Source organism: Sphaeramia orbicularis, chromosome 13 (assembly GCF_902148855.1).
Source record: "Sphaeramia orbicularis chromosome 13, fSphaOr1.1, whole genome shotgun sequence".
Taxonomy (NCBI): Eukaryota; Metazoa; Chordata; class Actinopteri; order Kurtiformes; family Apogonidae; genus Sphaeramia; species Sphaeramia orbicularis.
This window is the reverse complement of record NC_043969.1, coordinates 15114386-15125024: the sequence shown is the minus strand read 5'-3', so window position 1 is coordinate 15125024 and position 10639 is coordinate 15114386. Positions and strand designations below refer to the sequence as shown.

At 38.0% G+C, this 10639-nt stretch overlaps 1 protein-coding gene across 2 annotated transcripts; it reads right to left on the bottom strand.

Moving 5' to 3' along the window:
• Window positions 1–35: 35 nt before the first annotated feature.
• fam118b (family with sequence similarity 118 member B) lies at window positions 36–8845 on the bottom strand. Of its 2 annotated transcripts, none has more exons than XM_030152847.1 (7): window positions 8387–8845; window positions 7747–7836; window positions 7250–7559; window positions 3799–4026; window positions 2424–2552; window positions 1841–2138; window positions 36–1207 (listed from the first exon to the last, which is right to left on the bottom strand). In XM_030152847.1, the coding sequence occupies exons 2-7, from the start codon at window positions 7827–7829 to the stop codon at window positions 1137–1139; spliced, it is 1119 nt and encodes a 372-aa protein (XP_030008707.1). In that variant the 5' UTR covers window positions 7830–7836; window positions 8387–8845; the 3' UTR covers window positions 36–1136. The 2 variants fall into 2 exon arrangements, with proteins under 2 accessions (XP_030008707.1, XP_030008708.1); XM_030152848.1 differs by having other exon boundaries at window positions 7250–7502; window positions 8387–8843.
• Between the last annotated feature and the right edge of the window lie 1794 nt (window positions 8846–10639).

Sequence of the window (10639 nt, the reverse complement as noted above, 5' to 3'; positions counted from 1 at the left end):
CACAGGAACAGAAGGCATACAAACAACAGGACAAATAGGAAAACAGTAGTTTTATTTTGAAAATAGTACTTAAATACCATGTAAGTATTAAAAATACAAAAAGAAATAATTTTTTTAGCACAGGAGTGGCTACTGACAAGAAAGACATTTTTAACTTAACATTTGAAGATAAAATGAAAATTATTGTGTGTTTTGTAGACAAATCATCCATCCCCCATTACTCACCCCGTAGTGTGCAAATAACAATTTCCTGGTTTCAGGGTTCAGCATGACAAACACAAACTTCACATACTGTATAACAATAAGACTATTTTCAGTTAAAACCATGTAATGTGTATAATAACTTAAACATAATGCATCTTTCAAAGGGGAATAATAGAAGACAAGTATGCAGGTGCTTCTGCTTGTTAACATTCAAGTCCGAGTAATGAATCATAAACACAGTCAACAGCGGTCGGTGGATTAAGTCATGGATGATAAGTTCAAGTGAGAACACACTATTCTATCTTTACTAACAACTTATTTTATTCTGGTTTCCAAACATCAGGAGAAATCTGTGCATACCTCAGTGTGTAACAGCTGTGTCTGAGGCTTATTTTCGGACACTGCTAATAACAGTAAAGCAGAGGCCTGTAGTGACGATGATCGTTACTTTCCCTTTTAAACAAGACCTAATAAGGGATAATAAGGACATCTGTAAAATTCTGGCAACAGCATTCAGGTCTCCAGAGGCCCATAATATTACTGGATTCCCAAATCCAGTGAATGAAATCGGCCCCAAATACAACTCCCCAGTAGTGGAGACTGATCTCAATGGAGCTGTGGGGAGAAAATGACTGACAGTGTTTCCAACTGTGTGCCTGTCAAGAGTGATAGTCTGTGGCAAAAAGAGAAGGAAGGACTCGAGTGAATACTTGAGTAACAAAGCGCAATCAAACGATGCCACTCACTGTCAAGCATGCAATACTGCAAAGCCAGTTGTATCTGTGCATAAGGGAATAGCAGCAGGTATTTGGATACTGTGAATCACTACCAGCATGCAGTAAGAATACAACCTAGGACAGGACACAGTGTGTTATTCTGCAAATGTCTCCTCCAAGCAGCCACAGCCTGATGTCAAACAGAAGCATTCAGTCCTAACCTTGCAGCAGGCTTTTTTGTGTGTTAAAGCCATTCTGCTGCTCCTCCCCGTTTTGTGACGGGGACCCTGTAGATGGAAAAAAAAAAATTAATTCAAGAAATTTAGAGAACATGGAGTACTACAGGAAGGTAACTGGATCACTTAAATGACAAAAAAAGTAAAGCCTTCCAGATGACCTGACAGGAATAGTCTTAGATCTTTACATCAGGATTACTTTAATTGTCAGTGTTTCATCATGGCAGGCTTAAATACTGTAACTCCACCCTCATGCGTTTTACAACATTGGAACCAGAATGAAGTCCTGCTATCCTAAGCTCCTAATACAACTATAACGTAAAAAGAACCTAGAACATTTCCTATTTCCTACAGATAAATGTTGGGACTCCAGTTGTACACTGTAATTGACGTTACACTATAAACAGTTCACATCAACCAAGCTGGAGCTCAAAGTTCCACACACTGAATAACTGGAGGATGATCTACAGTGATCCTGAGCCTTTATGTTGCAGGTGTTCAGATACTTCAGATTCTACTGTTAAATTAAATAACAGGTGAAGCAACCAACCAATGGTATCCTAGGGTCACCCTCCAGTGAAAACATACTACAAATATGCAAACTGAACAGAAGCTTGGTTATGATGATGAGAAGAAAAACTAAAACGGACACTAATTTTAAGTACATTTGTCCGATTTCCTTACCCCAGCCGTTAGTAGAAACATCTCTGTTGCAGATCTCATTGGCGAGCCTCTCAAAGTACTCAGGGAGATCAGCGTATTCGTCTCCATAGGAGATGACCTTGATTCCTTTGTCCAGCATGTTGTCACGCAGCTTCTTGAACTCCCCCACATCCTCACGGCGTACAAGCATGAAGTGTTCCAGGTCAGACTTGTGTTTGACCGCCTCCAAAAACAGCGCCTGGAACGTAGTGTCGTCAACTGTACGCCCGCAGCCGAGGAATACAAATGATTTGGTCTCATACAGTTTCTGGATCTCACGCTGTTGAAACCAGCAGAAACATAAATTATTTAACTTTATAACAGAACAAAAGAGCAGGGACACAGAAGCAACACATACATAGACTTCTCTAATAATCCAATTTAGTGCCTTCATATAATACATTTGAGGTATTATTATTTATCAGAGTAACGATATATATATATATATATATATATATATATATATATATATATATATATATATATATATATATATATATATATATATATATATATATATGCACTAAAGCCTAGTTTCACAAATTAGGATCATTTAAATTCTCACCATAACTTCAGTGTTCCTTAGTACATTCTGGTAACCAGCAGGGTGCAGTACGATTCCACTAGGGTTGGTGTAAACGCCGTGGATATGTAAAACACTCAATCTCCGTTTCTCCTGAGCCCACTCCAACACCTAGACACACACATACACACAAGCACTAAGTTAACAGTCCATTGCACTCAATCCTGTTCTGGCTGGGCAGTAAGTGAAATCACTTAAAACACCAGTGAGAGGATATTAGCCCTGATGGAGACGGGGCATAAATACCAGAACTGAGAGGCAAAGCAACTGGTCTCTCAGAAAACTGGATAAGTCTTGAGAATTTGTGGTGTATTTAACAAATAAACTTTAGGTTAACTGGGATGTAGAGAGCATAACTGGAAAATTGCAATTTTGTGAAGAAACTGGTCAGGAGTGAAACAAAGCATTGTTTAAGGGGGAAACATATGCTTCCTCTTCAGCCCAGTCTTGAGCAAACAGCAAATATTGTTCAGTCTATAAAATTTGACAACAGTTGACTAATGGATAGAACTTTAACCTTTATCCAACTGCTACAGACAAAAGGCTCTTTCAGGGCAAAGCTTTTTTTTCACAAATCTGGATAAGCTTCATCTAAGGGTAATGCTACAATGTAAATAAATCCCATTTTCGTATATGCAGGGTTCCTATAGGTTTCTACAAGTTAAATTTAAGACTTTTTATGACCCTTTTAAGACTACTAAGAGCAGAATTTAATGCCCATTTCATGGCCATACTGGCAAAAATCTGTGACTCCTAGAATTTAGGAAAATATCTTTATTTCCTCCAACGCCTTGATTCCCATCGTTCCGAGTCATTTCTCACTGGGGGCTGCAAAGTTAGCGATAATCGGTTCCTAATTTCAATATAAATTATCAGGTTGGAACGGGTGGAACTGAGTTGACTAACGTTACTTTCTTTGCAACTTGGACATTTCCCAGACACATTTTAACACAATACGGCAAACAAGTTCATGGCAACATAACGTCAGATCTGCCATATCAATTTTAATACCTTTTAAAAACTTTAGGTAGGTATTAAATGTACTTAAGGTACTAAATGTAGATTTGTAAATTCAAACCTTTTTAAGACCCCGTGGGAAACCCTGTATATGGTTTTCCCCCCATCCTTAGGGCTGAAGGACATGTGTGAGTGTGTCAGTGAATTGAGATCAGGACATCTGTGACAACTTGCATTGAAAATGTGTCAGGATTTGAAAACCCCCACAGTCATAGCCTTGTTTGACTGGAATAAAGTGCTCGCTATAATGTAGGCTGCTGTGACCTTTGCACTGTCTACACAGTCTATTGTGGCTGCAAAAATCAATAAATCCCATACCATAATCACAAGCACAGTTTACCTTTTTCTCATCTGTCAGGTCCAAAGACTCCAGTTTGGTGCCCTGGTGAGCAGCGTAGATCTCCAGCAGGTTGTCAAAGTTAGTAGTGAGAACCAGTGCGCCACTCTCCATTAACTGCAGCACTGATCGCAGTAGATGTTTCCCTGCGTGCTCCATCTTGCACTCTAAATCATCAAACACCTCATACAGGCAATCCTTAAAGAACGTGGATCGCACATTGCCTGTTCTCTGTGAAAATAAATAATAAATGTGCAAGGGGGTTAAAATTTTATTTAGTATTTTCTGCACTAACCAAGTTTAAAGGCTTCAAATCCTAAATAGACTCACATCCAAACACTTGTACATGGATTAGACTGTGATATTTACTCCAGAAAGACCTTTATAGCTGGAACACTTTACTTATACAGTCACGCGTGTGGATAAACTGCAGACAGAAAGCATTTAATACTGTGATTTTAATCCTTGGCACCTGTAAAAAGCCTTGTGTGTAGTCTGGCAATTGTTGGAGAGGAAGTAGAGGCAAGTTGTAAAACACCAGCATACCAGGAGGAAGTTAAATAAAGACATGATTATAGGAAACTGAAACATGTTGTGTCACTTATGAAGTATACAAGAATGTGCAGACTTGCTCTACAGCTGCACTGGAAGATTTGTTGTTGATTTTGCCCCAACTGTGATGTTGAGCACATGCACAAATGCACAATGCACTGCCTTTTAATGGGATTGCACTCCTGAGTTCGTGGTTTTACTTATCACGCCATGTGACCTGGCAAAGAGTACATTCAGTGTTGTAAAAATAAACGTGCACAGTTGTTTTCATCTGAGTTTGAGTTAAGAGATGAATATTGTTGTGTACATCATAATTGATACTATGGAGAATTAAAAACTACACTCACAGTATACTGGAACTAAAGGTTTGTTTGTCACAATAATAGAAAAATAGGATTAACTGAGTGACAAGGGAAGATTAAAGAACCTTTGGGGAACAGTGAGAACACACTGCATCCATAAAGACTCCACTGCCCTCCCTGATCATGGATTCCCCCTTACAGTACCATCAACCTGTGTCATGACATTATGGCTGTGACTATGCAGTATAAATCTCCTCTTACCTGGCAGGGCCTGTTGTAAAATAAAGAGGAAAAAATTAGTAGGAAGAATCTGGTGGCTAAAAATAGCAACGGTTAGGACAGTGCTGTAGTGACCAAGGTGATCCAAGCACAGGGAAATGCTCCGCTGACTTCCAGAGATTACAGCTCTAATGGGCTAAACAGCAGGAGTCCTTTCCACAGGAAGAAGCTCATTATCCACATCTAGTGTCTACAGGACCAGCCCTGATTACTGTGTCTATGGGCTGTCTCAAAACTTATGTAATAACCAAACGGAGTGCAAGGACACCACTCAGTTTTCTAAATATTCACTCTGAAATTATACATGTGAACTGAATGAGTCTTTTTTAGTCACAGATTATGATATCACTATTTATGATATCACTAGATGTGATTACAAACTGGTACTGACTGACAACTGGGAATTACCAATATAACAATGATGAAAAGGAAAGAGTTTTGGAAGATTTCATAATCCATGCACACACATAATACAACAAATCTTATAGTCAGTCTTCATTAACATCCAAAAAGGCCAGATACATTTTTTTTGCCTTATTTGAGCAGATAAACTAGTCATTGGAGATGTTATTAGCCTTGTTTTTCCCATTTACACAAAAAGCTTTCTCCTTAAGCGCCAACGTCAGATTATACCCTCATTACCTGATGTCGTATGCCTACAGACCACCATAATCCATCTGATACACAAGTCCTGGAAAAGTGGGTTAAACTCTCACTCAGTACTTCAAGTGGAATTAACTGGTCTGAAGATTGTCATGTGCTTCAGTTTTCTTACAGCACTTTTCTGCCAGAACATGTTTGTGCCACTAACACACTTTCTGTTCAGTGATCAATACAAACTGAACTGGAGGTTTAGATAAATATTATGACTTAAATCTGACTTAAATATGACTTTTTAAGTTCACATTTCTGATGAGGTTCTCTGATGTGGTCCAATCATAACTTAAGAATGAATACGTCAGTCCCAGTGTTTAACAGGCATGTTCCTATAACTCTTGTCTCAGTGGAAAAATGGGGCTGGGAGGCTGCTGGTTCACATTATTCTATATTTGTTTTTTTTTCCAGCATGCTAACGCCTGCTGTGTCTGTAGCCAACGGCAGTAGGCTGAAGACTGCACAACTGTGGATTGAAATAAACGGAATGGATAAAGCCATAAAAGCGCTGTTTGTTCCCTTTGTGACAACACACTGACGGCTGAAACAAAGCGTGTTTTATCAATGTCAAAGGTGCGATGAGACATGACTAACACAGGAGGCAAACGGTATTAAGGCTCCCATCTGCCAGACCTGCTCCAGACCAGACCAGTCCTCGCGAAGACAACAGACCTACATCAAAATCTACATGACATTTCATTTCACAAATTACAGTTTAAGAGAATGACGCTCCCCTTGTAAATGACGTCTATTTTGGTACAGACCTGTGTATATCTTATTCAAGAGAAAAAGATAGTACAGAGGTATGAAATGAAAACATAATTTAGTATGATTAATCTTGCAGTCTTATTTCCTGTAGTGAGTCACTCAGTGATCACACAATAAGGTGGATGATGCTGGTTGCGTCTCAGACTGTCTCTGCTATTATGTGTTTGTATTTTTGCTTAGCAAACCCACAACTTCTTCATTTTAATTCTATTACAGAAGCTGTTATTTACACCAAAAAAGGAAGATAATACATCATTTTATACAGTGTTAATGTTTCATTAAACACTGTTGTAGAAGGTTATTTACAATACCAAGGGAGGTTTTAGTTTGCTTATGCCGACTACTTATCTGTTTTTCTCATCAGTTCTCATCAAAGCTCAAACTTTAAAAACTAAGGAGACAGCTCAAAAGCTACTTTTCTACAAAGAAAAGTATTTTTGTGTAGTTTTTTTTATTCTGCATACAGTGTGTCAAATTACTTTTTAGAGGCCAAAAGAGGAGAAAAGAATAAACTTTGGTTTTCGGCTTGCTTGCCTCCATCTGGGTGCTATACGACTAGAAAACAGCAGTGGTCTTCATAACAAAAATTAAGAAGCAAATGCAGCCTGCTCATTGCCTGCATGACTCATCCTAGATCAATAGACAAAAACCTGTGTCTGTCTCAAAAAGATTAATTTCCGAGAAAAACCTCCACAAATCAGCCTTGTGTCACTAGCTACACATTTTTACATGAGATAAGGTTAAGATGTCTTATCTCAATCCAGGAAAGTTGATTGAAACAAAACGTCCCTGGCTTAACAGAGGACAGTGAGCTGGCAGTCTGTTTGCCATGTGTTTGTACATGTGCGACAGAGTGGTACTGAAAGGAAAGACGAGGAAAAAGGCTCAGGCAGTCTTACCGGGGAAAGTTTCTGAATGAGGTCATGGGCCACATGCACCAAATTCTTATCTTCCTGCATGTGCTTCTGGAAACGTCGACTCTCCTCCTCCTCCAGCAGGTCAAAGTCATTGGCTGCATCAAGCAAAGCCTGGATGAGGCCTTTCCAGGAGCGGAGCGCGGGGACCTGAGGGGCCACTGCAGAGCTGACCCCTGTCCCAATCACTAGGACGAGTTCAGGAGCTCGCTTAGTCTTCAAGCTGGGCAGCAGTTTCCTTTGGGGTAGGCAGAGATTGAGTGATGATGGTTCCAAGCATGGTGCTTCCCACATCCTTCCGACAGCATGAAGGTTAAACAAACCATTTTCAAGCATGCTAGCATGCAGTGAAAACTGAAACCTACCTTTATCTAAGACTGGCAACAATTAACAACTCAAGAAAACAAAGATTTCAATCAGCTCTGTTGACAAAACTGATGAATAAGTCAAGGAGTAGAGTGAGAGACAGCTCCTGAACTTACCTGGGCTTTTTTGCATTTGAGTCTGCATCCTGAGAATCAGCTGCAGGTCGCTTCTCAGTTTTCACTACCACAACAGAGGCCATTCAGCTCCTGTTTAAAAAGAGAGATGATCAACCACATGCAATTTTGGGAGGCCAGATCAAATACAACAACATTAGTAAACAATGAAAGGTCAATCACGTGGATAGTATTTTTTGTATGACTCATTATCCCACCAGGAAACACATTTCTATTTGGTAAGAATTCTACCTCTCATGACATCCTGATGCTAGTCACCAGAACAGAAGTGATGAAGTGAAATCTTAACAATCCTATCAGACTGCAATGATTACTTCTATACTTAAGTCTTATTTCTTAGTGAACTTATGTTACCTGTTTACATCTGGTATTGTGTCATAAATGTTGAAGTTCCGGGTGAATCTGTCTAAATCAGACTTCCTCAGGTTATAAAAGTGATGTTGAGAATGATTTATTTAATTAATAGTCATTTCACGTTTTATTACTTTACCTAATTATTGTTGTCAAGACTTGGATAATTAGTGAATAGAACTGACCCAATCCGCATTAAATTCTACCATTACTTTTCTCATAGATAAGAAAAAAAAAAACCTATTAAAAGTAGTAAAGTGCCATAACTTACCTTGATAAGAGTCCGTCCAATCTTTTTCTGCTCTCAATTTTATAATATATTCGGTAATAACGTGAAAATGACTAAAACTGCAGCCGTTTTAAGCTGTTTGACTCTAACCTAAAGATAAATCAACCTTAACCTAACATAAACAACACTTTATCACTAATAAATAACAAGTAAACAGATTTAAAATACGTAAATAGCGGAAAGATGATACTTTGTTTTTGCTAGGAGCCAAGTTAGCTAAGTCCAAGGTTGTTAACAGTACGGACAGGTCTGTTTTTTACTTGTCATAATGACGGTACAGTAAATAAAGCCGCATATATCCCTCCTGACAGTTCTTAGTTGACAATGCTGATAGTTGACTGCTGGTAAATAGTAAAACCTGCACCACTTCCTCGGTGACTGTCCTAAACATTACCTCTCCGTGTAACTTTAGCGGTGCTGTTGAAGTCGCCGCCTGCAGTGATGTGTACCCGGTCTCATGACGCCTTCAGGTACCGTACGAATAATGTGAGCTTTTAAAAACTGCAGTCACAATTCATTTAATTTGCGAGATTAGCCTCATATAGAGTCTTATTAGTCTATAAAATCACGCCAATAAAAACTCTTGATTCTCCATAAATAAAAAGTTCTCAAGCACACTAAAGTAGCGCTTAATAAAAAAAAAAGTATATATTTTAATTAGTTAGATAAATTGAATATTTTGAAATTCTGATGATTAATATGTTGTTTATTATGTTTTATAAATCACCAAAATATTATAAATAGCTCTCCAGATCATAATACTTTACCATAAAAAAAAACTGTGACCTCAGTGTTACACGATAGGGTTAGAGATTCCAAATTTCCCAAGAGTCATGAAAGCAGCAAAGCTAGTCTTTCCGATTGTGTGACGTCACACAAGCGCAGGGGCAGCCAATAAAACAAACTATTTATTTCATTTTATCTTCTTTATTTTATTGTATTGTATTTTGTTGCGTTTATTATTCAATTTCCAGATCGTAATACATCGCTTTTTTTTTTATTTGTAATGTGTCCTTCAAGTTTAGCATGATCAAAACTTTGCCAAAAACATCTGAAAACAACACATAAATCTGCTCGACGAGTATCTATTATTACAAATATATACGATAAATAAATTAAACTTAACTGTTATCAGAACTTACTGAGAGGCCACGAGGCTTTATGCACAGTTTATAACTTAATTGCAGAAAAAAAAAAACAATATTGTTGTTTGGAATTACACAAAAAGCTCTTTGATGTTGTTATTTATGGACACTCACCCAGAGTTTCTTCAGTATCATAGCCCACTGAACACGTCAGCACACTTCAGTAAACATACACTACTACCAGACTGCCATCTTCTGTTCAAAATAAAAACCACACTTTGATGCAACTAGGCCAAGGTTTCCAGGCACATTACCTGACTGAACACAGTATTTTTCATATCTAATCAATTTCATGTTGTAGTGTGTAGTATTTCAGTTTAAAAATGGTTTGTCAAGGCAAAAGTTGGAAACCCTAATATTTTTCATTGAAAGAGCACTTTTATCAGTTGTGATGGGGTTATTTATCTTCTCATAGAAACGATCTACAATGAAAGGGTGGAGCTGAAACAAACCACAAATGACCTGAGAGACATGATGGATGATAATAAGTGTCTAGCCAAGCATTTCTTCATAGAGGAAACATCTAAATTTGACCCCAAAAAATGAAATACTCTGTGGTGAAAGAGAAAATCTATAAAAAGTCCAAAGGAAGGAAACTGCATCATCTAAAACTGGAGCAATAACTGGAAAAGACATTTACACAGTGTCATGGAGCTTAAATACCTGATTCCTGTTCCCCATCTATGATTTAATGCATTAAAATAAAATAAAATAAAGACAATGGATACATTTTGGCATATTCTTATTAAAGTCCAATATTCAGCATCTAAGTTTGTCAGACATCTTCAGATATTTATTGTTAAAGAAAGAAAGACAGAAAGAAAGAAAGAAAGAAAGAAAGAAAGAAAGGGGAAGAATAACTAAATGTTCTGAGACACAGCTCTGCTCTATATGTAGACCAAAGTGCAAAGTGTGGAGAAAGGTGAGGACGGCTCCATGTCCTCCTTTTAATTTTTGCTTTTGACACTCGTTTATGGGACAGAACAGTTACTGACCTCTCCACACACTCTTTCACCCGTTTGTAAATAGCAGTAGTTAATGCACATTCTGTATAATGTCCACCATCTTACATTTTTATTTAAGCCAAGCA